The 21,250-nt window shown below is 36.5% G+C and overlaps 5 protein-coding genes across 6 annotated transcripts in view; all 5 read right to left on the bottom strand.

The window, feature by feature from the left end:
* Positions 1-1,709: 1,709 nt before the first annotated feature.
* LOC111444272 (casein kinase 1-like protein 1) lies at positions 1,710-6,595 on the bottom strand. The gene is made up of 14 exons (XM_023082307.1): positions 6,284-6,595; positions 6,174-6,214; positions 5,262-5,331; positions 4,992-5,140; positions 4,815-4,910; positions 4,616-4,686; positions 4,455-4,516; positions 3,353-3,416; positions 3,180-3,264; positions 2,973-3,099; positions 2,771-2,853; positions 2,625-2,688; positions 2,365-2,510; positions 1,710-2,269 (listed from the first exon to the last, which is right to left on the bottom strand). Exons 1-14 carry the CDS (start codon positions 6,357-6,359, stop codon positions 1,967-1,969), a joined length of 1,437 nt encoding a protein of 478 aa, XP_022938075.1. The 5' UTR covers positions 6,360-6,595; the 3' UTR covers positions 1,710-1,966.
* Positions 6,596-7,267: 672 nt separating this feature from the next.
* LOC111444269 (zinc finger CCCH domain-containing protein 65) lies at positions 7,268-12,812 on the bottom strand. The gene is made up of 11 exons (XM_023082303.1): positions 12,445-12,812; positions 10,523-11,829; positions 10,046-10,111; positions 9,823-9,951; positions 9,686-9,736; positions 9,315-9,455; positions 8,225-9,215; positions 7,983-8,174; positions 7,835-7,901; positions 7,607-7,695; positions 7,268-7,570 (listed from the first exon to the last, which is right to left on the bottom strand). Exons 1-7 carry the CDS (start codon positions 12,623-12,625, stop codon positions 8,298-8,300), a joined length of 2,793 nt encoding a protein of 930 aa, XP_022938071.1. The 5' UTR covers positions 12,626-12,812; the 3' UTR covers positions 7,268-7,570; positions 7,607-7,695; positions 7,835-7,901; positions 7,983-8,174; positions 8,225-8,297.
* Positions 12,813-13,270: 458 nt separating this feature from the next.
* On the bottom strand, positions 13,271-16,299 carry LOC111444274 (nucleosome assembly protein 1;2-like). Of its 2 annotated transcripts, none has more exons than XM_023082311.1 (12): positions 16,095-16,299; positions 15,938-15,981; positions 15,598-15,693; positions 15,387-15,479; positions 15,223-15,310; positions 15,068-15,129; positions 14,783-14,967; positions 14,491-14,668; positions 14,363-14,406; positions 14,002-14,209; positions 13,874-13,894; positions 13,271-13,766 (listed from the first exon to the last, which is right to left on the bottom strand). In XM_023082311.1, the coding sequence occupies exons 1-12, from the start codon at positions 16,138-16,140 to the stop codon at positions 13,689-13,691; spliced, it is 1,143 nt and encodes a 380-aa protein (XP_022938079.1). In that variant the 5' UTR covers positions 16,141-16,299; the 3' UTR covers positions 13,271-13,688. The 2 variants fall into 2 exon arrangements, with proteins under 2 accessions (XP_022938079.1, XP_022938080.1); XM_023082312.1 differs by having other exon boundaries at positions 13,874-13,891; positions 16,095-16,298.
* Positions 16,300-16,888: 589 nt separating this feature from the next.
* On the bottom strand, positions 16,889-19,112 carry LOC111444143. Its single transcript, XM_023082121.1, has 9 exons — positions 18,997-19,112; positions 18,784-18,909; positions 18,691-18,696; positions 18,111-18,216; positions 18,024-18,038; positions 17,814-17,867; positions 17,523-17,744; positions 17,051-17,425; positions 16,889-16,978 (listed from the first exon to the last, which is right to left on the bottom strand). The coding sequence occupies exons 1-9, from the start codon at positions 19,110-19,112 to the stop codon at positions 16,889-16,891; spliced, it is 1,110 nt and encodes a 369-aa protein (XP_022937889.1).
* Positions 19,113-20,491: 1,379 nt separating this feature from the next.
* The window catches only part of LOC111444271 (cytokinin dehydrogenase 3-like), a 3,862-nt gene continuing 3,103 nt past the window's right edge, over positions 20,492-21,250 (bottom strand). Inside the window, exons 4-5 of the mRNA XM_023082306.1 lie at positions 20,952-21,220; positions 20,492-20,865 (exon numbers count right to left, since the gene is read on the bottom strand). Of these exons, the coding sequence (XP_022938074.1) occupies positions 20,574-20,865; positions 20,952-21,220 (561 nt within the window). The 3' untranslated portion in view covers positions 20,492-20,573. The remainder of the gene's footprint in view (positions 20,866-20,951; positions 21,221-21,250) is intronic.

Genomic DNA, 21,250 nt, shown 5'->3' with positions numbered 1-21,250 from the left:
TCAGGTCATAATCTGGTTTCATTTCACAGGTCCTTGATGTTTAGAGTTCTTAATAAATTATTAGCTTTAAATTACAGTGTTTTATTTGGTTTTTATTGTTGAGACAATAATTTTTGTTTCTTGTCCAAAACCCCTGATTTAGTTCTTTGTATAAGTTTAGAACTGAGAAAATGGAGTCAGGAGTCAGATTTGAGTGGATAGCTTATTTTTCATTGGTTTTCTAAGTAACTTTTTAAAATTTTACTCACAATTTTAATGCTGCTCATTCTTTAATCATTCCTAGGATTAGAAATTCTTTAATCATGCCTTGTACCCTTGCTTCCTTTTTTTTGGTTTGATATTGTCATTATTTCAGAATGATGCTTGATGATTTGGTATGTTAGCTTTAAATTTCTAATGTCATCAAATAGTTTCTTTAGGGAGATGTCATGCCTAGTTCCCTGGATTCAGACTGCCCTCACAATGTTAGCTTTAAGAGTTTGGTCTACTTTATGCTTTCTCCTACATAATGTTATCAGGTATTTTGTCATCAAGGAAATTTCTTGCTCATCTTGTTAGGTTCTTGAATCAGCTGCCATTTAACATGCGTGTACATAAGTGCTTACCGTAGATAATTACTCATCCATATTTCCATTTACCCATTGTGATGGTTTTATACATGTTGACGGGACAAACAACGCCCATAGGTTGTGTTTCTCAACCCATATTTTTTTCAAAGCAATTTTCCTTCTCGACTGTGATTTATCGTTATGTTCAATCTTTGATATACTGAAATCAGCCATTTCTTATTATCTTGTGAAGAAAAGAAACAATTCACTTTGTTAGCCTTTTCTGAACATTGCTTTGATGAGTTTGTTGACACTAAGTTCAAGAATGAAAAAGAAAAGTCGTCATACTTTAACTTGTCTATTGTAAAAAATGTAATGTTGCATTTGGGTCTCCTTTAATAGCTAAGATATTTTATCTGAGTTTGGGTCTCATGTAGAGTACATGAATAAGAAATTATTCTACAGAATGCCAGGAAACTTGTGGTTGTGGAGCCTGGCCGTGCTTGGCTTATATTATCGTCCTCTCAGTTTCTTTAGTTGGAAAATTTTTCATTGAATGATATTTCGTTTTGAATTTCAGGTTGGGAACATGATATTTTGGTTCATATTCAGCATTCTTGGCCATTGTCCTACTGTAGTATCATGACTTGGTGAACCGCCAAGGGATAGACTAAGCTACTCAGTCGTGTGCCATGAACTTGCTTTACTTTCTGCGGGTAACACTACAATCTCACCCTCTTTCATTAACCAAATCCACTCCTCATTAAACTTTGTGTATGTTAGTAAGGTTCTTTTGCAATTCCGCATGGGTTCAGACTACTCTATTGGAGCTTCTACGAAAAGATAGGGGCCAGGCACTAGTATTCGACTCAATTCATGAAGCTAAACCGACAAAAAGAGGGGGCAATCTCCAGAAAGGTTTCACTTTCAACTAAACCTTCAATTTTTTTTTTATCTTACACGCAAAAAGAAAAAAATAATATAATAATAAAATTTAAAAAATATTTTAGGTTGTCAGGTTATCATCAATTTTTAATAGATATTGTATATAGACATTTTTTTTCCTCATTAAAGCAGTTTGAGTTTCCACATTGAGGTTCTTACTAATAAATGGTAAGTAAAGGAATTAAAAACATAAAATTTAGAATTAAGGATAGCTGGTAGTGGGGTAATTTACGTTTGAATATAATAACAAGCATCTTACTTCACAAGAGTTTGATTTATAGGGTGAACGTGGACTTCTACATAAACAAATCCCAATAAAACAAGGAATCACAAATTAGAGGCTGAGGAATCATAAATGGAGAGTTGAATATGTTTCCCAAATCACCACACCCTTTTTAAATGGAGGAGGAAAAAATCCTCATATTCTTGTACAAGTGGAAAGTGAAGCAAGTGTCTTCGCTTTGCTTCGCTTTTTAATAATGCACCCTCTCGTCGTTCTCCAGGTGCAGCCCTTCGATCCCCTTCAAAGCTGAGTCGTAGTTCTTTACATGTCCCGAGTGCCTTCCTGATGCACCTTTCTTGGGATCAGAAGGTCCAACTGGTGGGCTTCTCTGTTGCGCACTTATGCTCTTCTGCAATGCCCCTGGACTAGCATCCGTTGTTCGGGAGCGGTGTGGATCTGCTGATTCACTTCCAACATACACTTCCCGGCTGCTCGACACAGCTGCACGTCTTGATGATCCACTTGTTCTCCCCACAATATTAGAGCCTGGAAACTGCAATTGCAACACGACTCCCATCTATTATTAATTATATTGATTCACAATTTTATTCAATTAAAGTAGAATATATGATTAGTTGTTATACGTACCACAGAGTCTTTGGCAACTGCAGAATCGTTGGCAATTGGACTCTTCTGTTTGGCAGAAGTCCCAGCATTCATGGCCAGCCCGGATACTCTCCGCCTAGATGAATCCATCAAAGACGACATCCCAGCTAGTTGTGCCTCCTCTCCACCTAAGTCAAATATAGAGGGAACTAACACTTGAGAAGAGATTTAAAAACAAGTGGTTATCAGCCAACCAAAAAGGCTGAAAAACGAAAGGAAAAATTAACCAAACTGATGAGCACCTGTCTGTCTATCAGGATTTGCTATACCAGGAGGGATTCCAGAGCTGGTTCCAGCACCGGCACCCTAAAGAAAAAGAAGACACATTCAGCACTGCTTGAAAGAAAATTCACAATTGCACAACAAAAGCAAGTTGCAAATAACTAACTAGGGTACGAGTTGGAGGCGTGGCTAGCTGTGATTGCTGATACTTTAAAATGGTCCAGTCAAACACGTAATCAAACTGGAAACCTGTAGCAAAATACCAATAACAACGAACAGACATCAATATACCACTACCAACAAGAAATAAAGAAAGTACAGGTATAACCTATAAATAAATTTAAAAAAGAAATGAATAGGAAACAAACCTTCACGAATAAAGAGATCGCGAAATATTCTTTTGAGATAAGCATAATCTGGCTTATCATCGAACCGAAGTGATCGACAGTAATGGAAATATGATGCAAATTCTGATGGATAACCACGGCACAATGCCTAGAAAAGAATTAAATTCTTTTAGAAACAAAAGTAGTGTTAAGGAATGGCTCCAAAAATGTAATTTAAAAACAACTTGCCTCAATAGAGGTAGAAACTTTCTTCTCACTAATTTTCTCATACTTCTGTTTCTTAGTTCCTGCTTTCAGTCCCTGCCAGGGAAGACTACAAGAACAAAGAAAGAATTACTAAATCAACTAGCAGTAGAAAGCTGTAGTCGATAGCAAAAAACAATGTGGTGAAAACTAATCACCTTCCTCTCAAAAAGTACATAAGGACATAACCAAGAGACTCCAAGTCATCCCTTCGACTTTGCTCTGCAAACCAGATTGTCAGTAAAAAGAAAACTGGATTAATAAAAAAGGTGATAACAAGCATTAATTAGTTAAATAATATGAAGAGAAAAACGATAAAACAATCCCCATAGGTGAAATAGAGGTTAAGGAGAGCCTTAATTTCAAACAAGCGCATCTAGAAATCACGGACATTATTTAAAGCAAAAGATTAAAAAAAAAAAAAAAATGTAGGTGTCCATCATATGCCAAATTTATATGGCCTCGCGCATATGGTTTCTATCCATTTCAAAGAAAGTTGGCAGGATTATGAAAAGCAAAATGAGGATTAGGTGGAGAAACTCGGAGGATGTTTTCAAAAGAACACTTAACGATTAAGTGGATGGACAAGAACACTAGGAGAGCTAGCGTATTGTGGATTGATACTGTTAAAAGTAGTTTGGGTCATTTTTCTTAATGGAGTGGAATCGGTGCATTCTTTAAAGGCAAACAAGTTAATTGAGTGGATGGACTAGAACTTATCAATCATCATATGATATGACTTCTTGATGTACATTCTTTTGGGGTGCTTTCTTGTAACACTGTAAAAGGAGTCTCACTATCTTTCTGTTGTAATTTCTCAAATATCAATTGAAGGCTTAGTTTCTTATTTCCACAAAAAAGCTTCATATCAAAATCTACACCCTATATGATTCACTGTGTTTGAAAACTCTGGAATGAGTTGTAAACACAGATATAATTTTTAAAAATGTCAAAAAAAAATTTTTGCCAATCATTACAAATATATATTTTATCAAATGTGTCCATGCTATGTTTGTGTCCTAATTCTTAAGAAGATGATACATTACACAATCTCTGTTTAATGTTAGTGTCCATTCATCTAGGTGACCACAGATTCACAACCAAGCCGATGCAACATACAATTATTGATATGTTAAAAAATTCAACATGCAACTTGACGATCAAATGTTACACAATCAAGAACTCAAAGGATAGCATCACAAGGCAATAGCAAGAACAGAGAACAAATATTATTGTCTTAAAGAAGGGTAAAAGAAGTACCTATCCCAAGGTGGGTGTTCATGCTAGCATATCTTGCAGTCCCAGTCAAGTTCTTGTTTTCTCTACAGCAACCAGAAATAATTATCAAAAGACTAGCAATAAGGGCAAAAAAGAAGAAATCATGGGAGACAGTAAAGGCAACATCTACGAACTCTAATCACCTGTAGGGAATGTGTTGATGGGTAGAACTATCTCTGTACTTCTTAGCAAGACCAAAGTCAATGATGTAAACCTGCATATTATTATATAAAAAAGGAAATTATATATTATGCACGAACTCTGTACTTATTAAAAAAAATTAAGATTGATTAAGATTTTATGAAGTTAAATAATATATTCCAGTAAATCTGGAATAAATACCTGATTTGCACGCCTTCCCAGCCCCATCAGAAAATTGTCTGGCTTGATATCTCGATGTAGAAAGGATTTAGAATGGACAAACTCAACACGGTTAATCTGAGAAAACAACCACATCAAGTTTAGAATTTAAATTATAATAGAAGGCCGATAAGATGTCAATTTACTAAATTAATCTACCATTTGATCTGCAAGCATAAGAACTGTTTTCAAAGAAAGCTTTCTGCTGCAGAAGTTAAATAGATCTTCAAGACTGGGACCAAGCAAATCCATTACAAGAACATTGTAGTCTCCTTCGACTCCAAACCATCTTACATTAGGTATGCCAGCTGTGTTCAACAGATTCCAAAGAAGAAAAGTGAACATATAATTAACAAAAAAGAGTTATGAATGCACAAAAAGTAAAAATTAATAACAATTATAATAAAGAGAAGAAGGACGATTCATTACTTCCTCCCTGAAGAATTCTGTATAACTTAGACTCGTACAGCAACTGAGGATGTTTCGTCTTGACGTTTTCCTGAATGTAAGAAATGTGAAGTAAAATATGTTTTAAGAAGATGAACCAGCTCAGAAGAAAACTCAGACTACAGCATTCAGCTGAAAGAAGCATTTACAACACAATGAAAAAGTTATCAAACATGCACTGCATAAGATACAAGTTCGCATGCTACTCAAGCAAACCAGAAAACTTTGCTATTTTCATGAACTTAGCCACATACAAGTTCGCAGTCTCAGATAAATCGCTTCTTTCCTAAGAAGATAGCAACCTTGGTTCAAACATTAAAATTCTCTACACTCACTCCATCTCCAAGTCGCTTAACTAGAAACCACTAGCGTTCCTCTCAACTAGAACCAGAAAACTTCGCTATTTGCATGAACTTCGCCAGGTTTCAGATAAATCGTTGCTTTCCTAAGAAGATAGCAACCTCGGTTCAATCATTAAAATTCTCCACACTCACTCCATCTCCAAGTCCCTTAACTAGAAAGCACTAGCGTTCCTCTCAACTAGAACCAGAAAACTCCTGCTATTTGCTTTATTTTAGCCAAGTACCACATAAATCGTTGCTAGTCTCTGAAGATAGCAACATCAGTTCAAACATGAATTTCTTCTCATCCAAAACCTCTCCAGTTGGCGAATCTGACACAAAACGAAAGGCTGGAGCAACTTCTGCGTAACACAACACCTGGCTCGCAATTAAGGGAGAAGTTCATGGAAAATCCAGGCATGTATGGACTTCAGAACCACAAACGTCGACTCCGGAGGGGAAAACGGAAAAAAGAAATGCATCTAAGCATAAAAAGAGAAGCAGACTATGCGGAATTACAATCGCAGTGTTGAATTGAGATCGGAACACTTACGAGTTTAATTGCAACCTCTTCATTTGTCTGTATATTAGTACCTGCACAAAGAATTCAAACGTTAAGTCTACACAACTTCGAATGCCGAAAATTGAAGGAGAAACACAAACCGAGATAGATCTCCCCGAAGGAGCCACTGCCGATCTTCCGGCCAAGCCGAAACTTATTACCGACGCGAGGTTCCATCCGGCAACCAAAAAGAATAAAGAGAAACGTAAGTATGGAAGAGGATTACGAAAAGTTCAACATGGAAAGAGAGGAGAGGAATGGAGCGTGTGGAGGGCGAAGAATTCAAAATTCACCGCCATCTCCACGCGGAGAGAATGGGAGGTTCATCGACTAAGAAAGGAAGGCAAAGAAAATGCAATTAGAGATCTAGGGCACAATTTTGGTTATCATTCCTTTTGGTCACTCCAAGGCTCAGTTGGGTTAAAAGTTAGGTTTTACTCGAAACCCACAATAAATTTAATAAAACTGACTATTCCCCCTTTTTCCAATTTTTCCCCCTCTTCCAATTTCTGAGTATATTCAAACAATTAAATAATTAAATAAAACAATAAATTAAAAAAGTCGGTACCGTCCATTGATTATTTTGATTTTTTTTTTTTTTTGAAGTCTTTTCTTTTTCATATTTTTATCTTTTAATTGACGGTTGGTGGACTTCCAAGTTCGTTTTTATAAATAATGTATTCTTCCCTTACCTAACAAAAAATAAAATAAAATAAATCAACTAATAAAAAAGAATTACTATTGGTTAAAATGTAGGATTAAAAATAATTAAAATATAAACATAACTTGATGTTTTTAAATATTAAAATATAGAAATCACATTTCCAGAGAAAATTTGTATAATTTAATATGAACTATAATGGCATAAAAGTAAAATCGTATTAAATTATATTAAAAAAAAAGATTAAAAAAAGGTAATTAAATACAATGATTAAATTGCTGGAATTGCGCCGTGAAAAGAACGTGGGCGTGAAAACGCGTGACTTGGCATATATAGATAGTCGGCGGGTAAAAGGCGACCTCATTTACCACATTGGCGCGTAATCCTCACGCAAAATATAAGCGATTCTCCATAGTTTTTTTTCATTAAAAAATTAAAAAATTATTTAATTTATCAGTCTTCATTTCTTCTTCGACCGCTGTAATCATTTCCTATGTGCATCCCAAAACAAACCCCCCAGCAGTCATCATGGTGACGAGAGGGAATATATATATATATATATCTTATTCCTAAAATTAATGTCATATATATATATATATATTCCCAAACAAATAGATAAAATTAATTTTCTTAAATGAATTTAAGAGTACAGAAGAACAGCTCACCGGCCGGCCGTTTTGGACTAATCAACTTATTCCTTCTTGAAACTTCCAAAAGCGTCCATTGTCTAATGATAGGACAGAAGTCTTCTAATAGACAGGACAGAAGTCTTCTAAACCTTTGGTATAGGTTCAAATAGCCGGTTTCGCCCGTAGGTCGTGCTGTGCCTTGAGATGGCCGTCTCCTGTCCTCCTGCCCGTGGGGAAAAGATACCATTTATCCTCAACCACCACAAGTATGTACTTCAAAATTGGAATATATAAATAAAATTCAATTTAAATACTATTTTGATCTCTATAGACTATAAGATGTTTAAATTCAAAGGACTAACCTAACCAAGTTCTTTAGGCTGGATTCAAGAATCAAGAATCGTCCTTCAATTGGATCACAATTCCTTCCTGAAGAACGCAAGAAGATCTAAGCAGACCCCAACTTCAAAATAGGTAAAATTAAGTAAAACAATTTATAAACTCATCAACCTTATCATGACGCTTTCAGCTCCTCATTGAACATAGGCTTGTGATGGGATAACACAATGCAAGCTTCTGATCAGCAGCATTATGTCTTCCTCAGTCCCAGCATGTTCATACCCGATTCGGTATTAATCAGATTTCGTAACCATGAAGGCGACACCGAGAAAGAAAGCAAGGCGACAGAATGGATTCTCTTTATACAGGTGTGATATAATTTCATCAAACCAAGGAGACCCCACTGGATGATGATCCCTGATTTAGCTGATTGATCCCATTTTCCAAGTGCTCAGCTGGGTTAGTAGCAGCAATCTACAACCACTCTCATTTCAGATTAGATTTAGATCCAACGCCTAATAAGAAATCCAAAAGTTTTGAAGCTTTGGCTTGATCATTCTTCAGACTTCCACTAATCTTCTCATTCCTATCTTCCTTGTTACCATCGTTACTTCCAGCAGAAGCGCTTGATTTTCCTTTATTCATCGACTCATATTTTGCAGCAAATGCCAATGTTGACAGTAGAGCCTTCTGAGCGGAGTTTGGAGTTCCTTTATTCATACTAGAAGCTGAGCTATCAGAATATTGACCTGTTGTCATCGAAGTACCTGGAAGCCTCGAGAATATTGTACTTAAGCCTTCAGGCTTAACATACATGCTTTCCTTCATCGGAGAAAAGAAGTTCGTCGGTTTGGACGTTGTCGTTTGTACTTTCTTCGCCAGTTCACTGGGATCGTGACCAGTTTTCGAAGAAGATGGAGTCTGATTACCGGATGTAATAGTGGCAGCATTGTAGCTCGAAGGTGTAGCTAAGTTCTCACTGTTAGACTTGAGTGAAGTTCTACCAAACGACAGAATACTTATCCCCTCTGGTGCTCTTTGTGGCTGAATGTTCCTCGAGATTTCGCTAGAATTTTCAACCGAACACAACCCACTTTGGGTTAACGAATTCCTACGTTCCACATCATCGTTCTTCACCTGCGAAGAATGGTCAGGGGACTTCCCAAAAGAGAGAAAACTGATTCCAGTAGGCAGTGATCCTGTTGTTTTTTTCAGCAAAGATTCTCCCTGTGGAGTTCTATTGCAAGAAGCTCCAGCGTAGCTGGGTCCAGTAACAGTAACAGGCTTTTGCTTGGTGCCACCACTGATATTTGATTTCCTTTGGGAGTCAAAACTATCCGGTATTACTGGTGGTTTCGATTGGGTTTTCAAATTTTGCATATTAGACTGTTCTTGTGGCAAAATCTGAAACAAATTATTGGAGTATTAACAGGCCATAGTGCACCTAGACTAATTGAACTGAAAATCAAAGGGAATTGCAATTCAGAATGCAAGAAAGTATACCTTGTGTGAAAACATACAAGTATCACCTCTAGGGCATGAACCTTTTGAAACAAAATTGCTACAAGGATACTTGAACAGCTGATGATCAAATGGACAGTCATCGCCTTTCATACACGAATGACGTGCGAAATAACTACATGGCTGCAAGATCAATACGATTAATAAGTAGTCACTACCGATTTCCCCAAAAAAACTAAAGCACGATATATTTATAATTCGGAAATGGACAAAGTTATAATCACATAACGAGCAAGCTGAAAGCCAAATTGGCAGTAAAACTAAACCATTCCAACATTAGGCAAAATCAATTTGTGAAAGAATTGATTAGATGAACTAAGGCGACAAACATTAGTGAAGAACCAGTAACGTACTACGGATTTTGTCGCAGGAGTTGTATCATGAGAAAATTTACACTTGTCACCCTGCAAAATAAAAGCAAATGCTAATTGAAGTATGCCCACAAATTTACCACTTATAAATAAATAAATTACAGGATTAAGTATACAACCTCATGACACCTCCCCTTGATATAATGACGACAGTATACCACAGGTTTAGGCACTGTTACTGGAAGTAGCTTCAACCTTTTGACACCAAGTTTTCTGTTCTTCTCTGCCCGCTTCTTTCTTTTCTGAATCTTGAGAATGTAATTGTCATAGCGAGTTAGAAAGAAAAATACTAATATGAACACACATTAGATAACTCAAGAATATAGAAAGAAGTGGTAATACCTTTTTCCTTTCTTTTCTCCCTTCTGTACATGAACCACGTTTTTTCTTATTGCAAGCTCCAGTTTCCTGCCAATAGAACTTTTTCTTTTTTAGACCAAAAAAGTCAAGTAATTTTTTTTTTATAATTCATCACAATTAACCAAATCCACATCATACACGGTGGCACAGAACGACTATAGCCAATTGATCAGATTACGAAACAAGGAAAGGAATATTTTCCATCCAATAAGAACTTGTGATTCGTGAACTGCAAGAAAGCAAGACGTAAACTTGTGTATACAAAGTACTACCACATGCATGTTACAAAGCTCAAACCAGAATAGTTATGACAAAAACTTCCCTCTTAAATTGTTGATACTATGGATTAGATAATGTCATCAGTAGTTAATTTGTTCGAATACTGTGAACACGATACTATCAGAAAGAACGTAGAAGTTAATGCAACAAAGTTAACTAGAAATAATCATATAACAATACCTTTTCCGTCGATGCAATTTCTTTCCGTCCAGTGGCACATTCACTTGGAACTTGGCCATGAGGGACTTGATTACTAATGCGTGCAGTAAAAGAATCTGCATCCCTATTGGGTCTACTATCCTTTACTGTATATCCTGCTTCCTCTAACATAAAATCATTTTGATATTCTATTATAGTTGTCACCATTTTTACAGAATCCATACTACCATGTTTACAAGCATCCAAGTTACTCTTCTTTTGTTTGGATTCTTCTTTATTCTCATGAGTTGCATTCTCGACTATGTCGGAGAATAAGGAATCCGGCTTCTTTGCTTCTCCATTAGCTTGAATCGAGGAATGCTTCTCATCTAATACAGCTGGATCTTCTGAAATTTCATGTGTCGAGTCACCACAAATTTCACCCTCCTCAATGTCTTCATTTTCAATCAAACATTTCTCCATCTGTATATCTTCAGACACTATTTTGTGCCCTACTTCGGAGGTGTCAACCTCCATTGAAACAGCCCAATCTTCACTATTCTTACTCAATTCATTAGCCCAGAAAGGCATCTCTTCATCCAAACATGAGAGATCTACCCCACAAACCTTTTCACTACATTGTTCACCATCTTCCACCTCCATGACCTCAAAACTAGAAACATGAGATTTCTCCATCTCTAAATAAGGCTCGCAAACTATGCCCTCAGGTTTTGATTCTTTTGGTTGTGTTTCAGTCAATTGGTACATGGCCTTATCTACAATCGGAAGTATGTTTTCTTGATTGTCCTTATGTTTAGAAGCCTCCCCAATGTTGTCGCCTTCTGACGAGAATATTGTCATAGAAAGATTCTGGACTCTGTTCACAGCATCTTGTTCAGCCATGACTTGTTGATGTTCAACAATTTCTTCCGTGAACTTTTTAGGTGATATTTGATCATTTCCACAATTGGTCTGATCCGAAGACCTCGTCTTATTACTACTGTTGTCATCAATAAGCACCTTATTTCCTTCCACCATATTTGCTGCCTCTAACTTGTCTCTATGACTTTCCTCGTGAACACAATGGTTCTCTTGAGAACTAGCCCCCTGAAGTTCCCTTTCAGCACTCCCATTGTTGTTTCTTTCCACTATTGACATATCTTTTATTACATTCATCTTCACTTCAGATTCATGAAAACATCCATCTACAAGACTATCCATCCCCATGCCATCTTCAACCACTGTCACCTTTTCCATAGCTGAATCTCCAATTTCTGGTCTTACAAAATCTTCATCGACCAGCTGGCCTGATGATTCTATAGTTGATTGCTTTAAGTGGCTGGTATAAGCTGCTCGACAGACAGAATTATGAAAGTCACAAAAAGTTATTAAAAAAAAAAATCACGATGCAATCAACATTTCAAGCTGGATAGATTTGATTGGCATTTCAAATAAATGAGAGTCGTGACATCTTTAACATATATTCTATTCCTGTATCAAATTTTAAAACCCATTTCTTCAACATAGTTTTCATGCTTGAAGGCCAGGTAGAAAAAATGATGCTACAAAGTTAAAGACCACGGAAACGACACAGTTGCCATCACAGTCACTCAATTTTTTAATATAAATAAATAAATAACACAATGTTAGACCTTCATCCTGTGTTCAACCCTGAAGAGACAACAAGAATTTAAAGTATTGCTTGAAGTAAGGCATGGACTTAAACTCGGAAGATATCTCCAAACAATACAAAACCTAACCATTTGGAAACTAGCACTAGGACCATTACAGTTAAACCATGAAAACAATTAGAAAGAAAACGTGCGTTTGATCAAGTTATAATGAATGACCATTTTTGCTCTTGAAACTTCCACGATACGATGTTGTTTGAATTGGATTTAGTCCTCACTTACATGTGTCCACAAAAACTAACGGAATAAATTGAAAGAGATTTTCGATGATACCATGTCTCAGTTGTTGTGGATCAAATTCCGTTGCCAAAGAGACATCGTCGCTGCCGCAGAAGGGCGAAAAGATTCGGACCAGAGTCCGATAAGTGTCGCTCTTTAGATGTGATCGACGGTGAGGCGGGAACATTAATTTTGATTCCACTAACTTCGGGGCTTCAATACGAGCGTCCTCCATGAATACTCAGACCTACCACTTCCAAATAACGGATTCCTACTGTATATAAACCTCAATTCTACGAGGAAGCTGAGAAGTTCAGCGAAGTGCAAGTGAACGAAACCTGGTGGTGATGAGGAGAGGCCGCCATTAAACCTGGTGGAATTAAAAATGGCGGAGAGGTAAATTGAATAAACAAGGAAAGCGGGCTACAGAGAGTAATAATAAATTTATAAGGCGGTTTTCGCTCCACTAGACCTCCAGCCTCGCTCCTGAAAATGAGTGGGCTCAACCCGGCCCATGAAAATGAGTGGGCTTAGTTTCGACTTTGTAGGCGTAAATTATAGGGAAATTCAAATATGAAATCTAGATTTATAATTATAATTAAGTTTTATTTATTTATTTGTTTGTTTCAAATTTCTTGTTTTTTTATAAAATCTCAAACTAAAATCCAAAATTTAGATTTATCTCTCAATTATTTAATTTTATTATGTTTTATTAAAAAAAAAAAATAGTTTCATACCATTGTAGAGAGTCGTGTTCACTTTGATGTTGTGGTACAACCAAGACTAAATTAAGTAACTTGATCATTTATGAATTGAAACTAAAATTATGATCACAGAAAAGGCAAAGAAAAAGGCTAAAATAAAAGATAGATATGGAATATATAAAGAAAAGGCAACATCTTATAGAGTAAAAACAGGTTCAATAAATACCATTTCACATAAAAACTAATCCCAACTTCCCCCCAACAGACTAGACGCGGAAGAGCAAGAAAAAAATAAACCCCATCCCCTTCACAAGCCACAAATTGGTTTTTTTTTTTTTTTTTTTTTTTTTTTTTTTTAATAAAAAAGAAAAAGAAGAAGGAAAGGGAATGGACTCTCCTCCTAAATCCCCTTTCAGTGCTTACCAAAGTATTAATCATCATAGACAATAAAGAACCATATAAAAACTGCAACCCGATCCCCCCATACCCTCCCCCCGGCGGCCATTCTCGCTCTCTTTTCCACCCAAAAATTACTCGTACAGCGGACTCTCATAACACATAGACAGTCTCACCGACTCGTTATCGATTTCATTCCTACTGCTGCTTGCATTCTGGAGGCCTCTCCCCCTGCGGACCATCCCCAGCTGCTGCTGCTCCTCCTCTTCCACCCTTCTGGAGATTTCAAACAAACAATATGTGAGATAAAGAAAGGCACATTCAAACACAACTTTGTTCAAGGAAAGAGATTGGTTGGACTGAGGAATGGAATGGAAGTGTACCTTGTTCCCAGCTGACAACTGCTGCCACCACAACACGAAGAATACAATCATAAGTGTTACAATTTTGTCAATTCCAACTGCTAAAACAAAAGGGTATACAACAAAATGAACTAAAAGAAGTGGCATACCTTTTTCCTGGATTTTCCTTCATCTTCATCCTCATCTTCGTCGTCGTCATCATCTTCATCCTCGTCGTCCTCATCCTCATCCTCATCATCATCATTATCCTCCTCATCGTCATCATCATTATCCATGTCTTCAAATTCCTCATCTTGAATAGCTTCCCCTGTAAACCATGAGACAGCATGCGGGATAATCTTGTCTCGAATGGTTGACCTAGGCAGAGAATAAATGAATATAAAGGTATCAAAATACGTTCAAAACTCTTCACATCCATTCAAATAACAACTAAGTCTCATATTTGAGACAGCTTTATTTCAGAAAATATAGATGGGTAAACACATAGCAGAAAATTGACATATAGCTCACCCGATATCATAATCTTGCTCCATTTGATTTTGAAGCTCCTCAGCCTGACAAAAGAAGTACTAAAATTAAGAGCAGAGAAATAGATGAGCATTTTATTGATTTTTACAACGAATTGATATTAAACATACAGTGTCCTCATCAATATCTTCATCGTCATCAGGCACTTGAGGTGGACTGAAAAAGTTAAAGAAACTTTCACAATTTTCAGTCTTCGTGATTGGCTTGGCATTTTTCGATCCCTTCTTAGGCTTCTTCTTCAGTAGCTTCTGGGTCAGACATTTTCCTGGATACCATTCAATCTCCGTTCTGCCAACAGAGAATCATATTCAGTGCAAATACAATGAAGATGAGATTCACAAAGCAAAAGAAATCAGTCTTTAGATTAGCATACAAAATACTGATGAGGCAAAAAGAAATTACCCAATTGCTTTCTCAAGAATTGGCTCATCTTCGTCAATCATGTGATATGTCTTTGTCAAGACAGAATTTTTAAAGAAGGGATTGGTGTCGAAAAAGAACTCAAGCTTGAATCCTTTGGGATTGTCTATTCTACACCACTTGATATCTTTCAAATATTTGAGAGCTCCTTCATCACGCTCGGTAACCTAAAATAAAATTAGCAGAATTCAGGTAGATAGAGTCACAACTAGTTGGTTAGATGATTCTACAAACACAGGAAAACAATAAAGAACAGAAAACACAAACCTCCTCAGCTAATACTTCATTGTTCTTCATTGCATTAAGCCAAAAGTCGGGCACTCCTTTCTCTGCAAACAAAAAAAGGAGCTAAAATATACCTAGGTGGTTTAAATCAAACAGAGAAAAACAATGTCTCAAATGAAGGTTTAGAATTGAATTACCTGCTGCATCTTTGTCCTCGTCTTGTCCAGCAGCAGATTCCTTTCCAGCTCCTTCAGCTTCAACAACACCATTTACAATATCGTACCGCTGCAGAGACATAAGAACTAATCAACAACTAAACAAAATATGCACTAATACAACCTCTAGTAGACAAAATTCACACCTGAGAGTATAGTGGCTGATACAATTTCTGGTATTTGGCCTCGAGCGCCAACCTTTCCTCAAAAAATTTAGCCTCTAATTCGTCATGTTGGCTCTGTTGAACGGGATGACATGTAAATTATTCCAAGGCGATATGAAGCAATTACAAAAAAGAGCAGAAGCAAGAAACCAAAAAGTCGTTATAACTAAAGAACCAGATAAATTATACTTGCCTGGATCTCCCTTAGATCCTCGACGCGCTTACGAACAACAGGAGACAAGTTCTCGAGGATATCAGAGTGCTGTCCAGCGAGGCTCTGAATCTTATTCTGCAAATCATCAAAACCCGAAGTAAAATCAACCAACGCTAAACCGAAACCCCTTAAAATTCCATCTAAACATTGCTATAGCACCATTAAAATGCGGTAGAGAAATCAAACACAGTATTATTCAAAACTTTACACTCTATTCAAAATAAACACTGCAAAAAGAACATAAGAGAATATTCCTGATTCTAATATCATTGCCCACTATAGTTTGACCCAAAAGGAATAGAAAAAACAATTTTAGTACCTTGAGAGCATTGACGAGGCCTGCTCGATCCTCCTCATTGAGAGCTGCAGAATTAAAAACCAAAAACCCTCGAAATCAGTATGTGAAAAAGGAGAAATGGATATGATGACAAACAGAGGAAGTAAATCGAAAAGGAGAAGAGGAGAAATAAGATTACCAGAACCGAGATCGGAGACGTTGAAGTTATCCTTGTTGTTGCTCATTGAGAATACAGCAAAGAGATTGTGAGCGAAGGGAGGGGGGAAGTTGGTAGTCTAAAACCCTAGATTGAATACAAGGGAGCGAGGAAAAAGAAGTGAAAGGGGCCGCCTCAACGTGCCCGACCTTCTAAATACCCTCGCACACTTGTTCGAGACCTAGCACTCCATCCATTTATTTCCTTTTATATGGAACGCCCAACGAAAATACAATTTCAACGATTCAAAATTAAATCACCTAAGGTGGGCTTTTACAATTCAACAATTCAAAGCCCAAATTAACAGCTCCGGCCCATTCTCGGTATCAAGCCCATCTGATGTACCAATACCTGTGACCCACATGTCCTCATACAATCAAGGAATTCAAATACCAATTTCCAATTCCTGATTGCCTCTAAAGGAGTTGGTTGGGACCCACCAATTCATGAAGATGAATTGTATTTGAACTAGGAAAGGATTTGGAGAAACATTGTTTTTTTTTTTCTAATTCTTTAAAAATAATAGTCTTAAAATAATTTAAAATAATATTATTATGCGAACAATATCATACTAGTGTGGAGAGTCGTGTTCGTCATTTTAAAAATTTAAAGAATAATCCGATAAGTAATAATTAATGATTTTGAAATGAATAATAAATTCCAAGGTTTGAAACCTATAGTATAAGGTACAAAATATGTGGTCACAGCAAAATCGACGGTCAAGGTTGAAGTTGGAGAAAAATAGCGTTTACACGTGGCAAAATATTATTGGGCTGTTATGGTTGTTTTTCGTTGTACGTGGGCGCCAAGTCGGACACAATTCTTCTCACTGCTTCCAGGAAACCCGACTCGTCCCATTCGCCATCCTATTCACAGACAAAATAAATAAATAAAAATAATTTAAACAAAACCCTAAAAACGAGAGAGAGGAAGCAAACCTGAAGGCTGAATCTGAAACGGAGGCGGCTAACAAGAGAAGAAGGAGAAATCTGCTCAATGCTGTGAAATGACAAAATTACCCCCACATTCACAGCATTCTTCAAGAATTCCAGCACGCGAATTACAATATCCGCCATTAACGATCCTTCGCCTCTAACCGTAATTTCCAAGTCTATAATTTCCGTTCCATTAATAGACGGCGGCGCGTGGGAAACCCTAACGGTGAAGCGTTCGTTAACGAATGATTTGGCAGTTTCTTCCCCTTGAGACTGAGCTTCTAGAAGCATCTGGTTTTTATGGCTGAGCTCTGAAACTTGCTCTCTCAATTTGGTTAAGTATTCTCTTGTGGTTGCTAGTACCGATAATTTATCTTTCTACGTACGTAAATTCATTAACAAAATAATAATAACAATAATAATGATAATAATAATAATAATAATAAAAATGCATGCAAAATTGATTATATTTAACCTTAGTTCCGGGGTGAAGAAGGGATCTCAAAGCTTGGAAGCTTCCATTAAGCTTCTCTCTTCTTCTCCGCTCCGCTATCATGTGAAGCAATTGAGCTGACCCGGGTCGACGACGAAGGAAGTTCGTGGACGACGACGACCACGAAGTGGGGGGAGGAGGGTTTTTAAGAACAGCCATTGAGGTAAATGGACTTGTTGCTCTCATCTTCTCTACCATATTAACCTGAAAATTATTCAAATATTTAAAAAATTAAATTGTAACAAATTTAAAAGTATAAGCCGGTTGAATTACCTCGGAGAATCCAAGTTCGATTTCTCCATTGCTGCAGCCCATGAAAACTACGCTCTGATGTTAATAATTAATCAACAAGAAAAACACCTCAAGTCAATTTCGAAGATTTATTTTTGGGAGTTAAAATGATCAGAGTTTATGCTGAAAATGAACAATATCATATCATTGTGAAGAGTCTTGATTCTTAGCAGAAAGTTCGTCCCAACCTACCTGGATCCCAGCTGCCTGCGACCAAGAAGAAAGAAACATAAATTTATATCCTTAATTTTCTCGAACATGAAAAAGAAATACACTTACGGCATAAAAATGGGACTGAATTTGGGAAGAGGAATGGGTGTGAAGCAAAGATTGGTGAAGCTCTAAAAACAAAATGTTGTTGTTGAAAGCATGGCCAGGAACAAGGCTGTTCATAATAATTACATTAACATCAACAAACAACAAAACATAGATTACATTAACATCAACAAACAACAAAACATAGATTACATTAACATCAACAAACAACAAAACATAGATTACATTAACATCAACAAACAACAAAACATAGGGTTCCATTGTTAGACAAACACGACTCTTCACAATGGTATGATATTGTGCACTTTGAGTATAAGCTTTCGTGGCTTTGTCGTACCAATAAAGAGAGTATTCCTTGAATATAAACCCATGATCATTCCCTAAATTAGCCGATGTGGGACTTTCATCATCCAACACCTCCCCTCGAACAAAGTACGTCTCCCCTTAATCGAGACTCGACTTCTTTTCTTTTAAGGGGAGGCATACTTTGTTCGAGGGGAGGTGTCGGATGATGAAAGTCGGGTAATTTAGAGAATGATCATGGGTTTATAATCAAATAATACTCTCTCCATCGGAGTGAGACCTTATGCTCAGAATGGATAATATCGTACCATTGTGGAGAGTCGTGTTCGTCTGACATCCATTACGAGAAGAACAAAAGAAAAGGGTTGCCTACTTGTTTTCCACGTTGAATACCAATTGCTTGTACTCATCAAAAAGCCTCCGTTCAAAGCTGCCCAAGCTACTGCTGGGTTGGTTCGCATCATCCTCCCGGAACAACGCATCAAGATTCAACAAACAGCTATCAAAAAATTCAGAAATTAATCCAAAAAATGAGAAGAAAATTGTGTGTTTTTACTGAGAGTATGAAGGGTAAGTGGTTAATTACTGAGAAGGATGGGGTAAATAAGACCAAAGGCAAATGTAAGTGGGGTGAAAAGATTGCATAATGGCTCGAAGGAAGGTGGCTCTGGGTGCCTCGTCCAGAGAAAATACAGTATCCATAATACACAGAAAGGAGAAGAAAAGGGTTGGAAGGTGGAGGAAAAGGGAAAGGGTTTTCCAATTAATATCAACTTCAAATTTGACAATAAGCCTTTTTAGGGACAGAAAAGTAAAAAATATATATATATTTATTTAATAAATTATAAAAGAAAATGGTCGAGATGGTCAAAGTCAACATGGGCGAGGATTTGAATTCGAGGGTCCATGCATTACCATTCTTCCCGTTCTCACTAAATTTTCAAATTTTCAATAATATTCTCGAGCTGTGAATACTTCGTTTCGAAAATAATCTCGAGCTTTCAAAATTGTTAAAAAAAATACCTTGAGTTTTCGAAAGTTTCATTAATACCCATTTTTAAATATTTTTTACAGTTAGTACATTTAGTCCGTGGACAGCCAACCATCGCACTATAAAAATAGGATAAGTTTTATCCATAGTCATTTGTTCCTCCTAAAAAGATCTACTAAATTCATCAAGTTGTTCTAAAGAATCAAAATGGTCGGTTATTAATGGAATTTCTTGTCAGCTCTCTGTAAAATACTCATTTGGACGAGGGCTTCCAACAACATCGTAAGCTAAACCCGTGCTGACGAATAACCAACTTGCAATGAATAGAGAAGGTATATTTGTGATAATATCAGCAAAAGAACGTTCTCCTGTGCTTCCAGACATGTCGAGCTCCACATATTCTTGTAAGATCGTCAATATTGTACCGAGAGTGTTTTTAGAGTATACAGAATCAGTATAGCTATCCTTCTTCTGACGCAGCAACGCAATTTCACAATCAATATCGAAATGAAGCACTAAATAATTTGTTTCTTCTTTGGAAGTAAGCCCCGGGCGATGTCACGACTTCGGTTATCGAAAGTTATTGGGCCAAGTCGTGAGGCCCAACGAATCAGTTAGCCTGTCTCTATTAGGGCATGGGCCTTTAGTTCTTGCTTTTCCAGTAATTGGGAGCCCACAATAGGGCCATGATTTTACATTTTTAATAAAATATTATTAATTAATTATTTAAATATTAAAAATAAAAAACAATTGATAAATATATAAATTATTGCTAAAAAAAATTAAAAAAGATAAAATGTTTGATTTCATGGATGCAAAATTCCAAATAATATGTCTCTCGGGTCTCGGGTGTGTCGGCAAATCTGCATTTCAATAAAATTATTATTTTTTAAATAATTTGTACACTTATTTTCTCCTTTAATTTTTTTATTTACTTACATTTACCCATCAATTTTATTACTTTTGTATATAAATATAATAATTATATTTACTCACATTCAAAACGTTACTGTAAATTAAAATCTTTAATGATTTGACAAGAAACTACCAGCTTTTCTAAGTTAAATTCAACATCTTTCGTGGTAAAAAATATTAGTTAAAAAGCTAATTACTGCCTCCTACCTATATATATAGTATTTGTTTTCTTACACTGCAAGGGGAAAAACATAACATCAGACATTGAAAATTCTCTGTCCGGGAGAGAGAATATATTTAGGGTCGAACTTCATTTTCATGTCTCGAAAATTTGTCCATTTGGAACCAAAATGGTCGATCCATTGTCTTTGTGTCTTGTGATTCGGAAGATATTGTTTGATTTCAATTCCACTTTTCTCACAAAATTCTAATATCTCATCGTTTTGTCGGTCAAACGATTTCCAGTCATCAAACCCACTTGAATGCAAAAATCCTATCGTGTAAAACACCTCTTCGTTGGGTATAACCGTCGAATTTCTACTGTCCCACCTGCATTTTTATCGTACCAATTCATAATATTAATTACGATCAATCGATATACGTTAGGTATAGAAAACGTTATTCTACAAGCTTACTTGGAGTGGTTCATTGGGTAGATGAGTACAGGTCCTTTGGTTATATTTCGTCGTAAAACTATGTCTTTGAAGACACCTGCATCAAAATCCAAGATACGAGATTTCGGGACAAAGAGATTTAGCCATGGATGAGGAACGTTCCATAGTCCCTGGGATTGAAGCTTCAGCTCTCCACTTCTAACCCTATTTAGAAATTTCACGTACGTTACATCTTTCTCAAACTTGAACCCGCTCTCATAATCCAACCCTTCGAATAATACTTCAAGATCCTACAAAAAAAAAAAAAAAAAAAAAAAACA

The sequence above is a fragment of the Cucurbita moschata genome, unplaced genomic scaffold (genome assembly GCF_002738365.1).
Source record: "Cucurbita moschata cultivar Rifu unplaced genomic scaffold, Cmos_1.0 Cmo_Scf00006, whole genome shotgun sequence".
NCBI lineage: Eukaryota > Viridiplantae > Streptophyta > Magnoliopsida > Cucurbitales > Cucurbitaceae > Cucurbita > Cucurbita moschata.
This window is presented reverse-complemented; position numbering and strand designations above follow the sequence as displayed.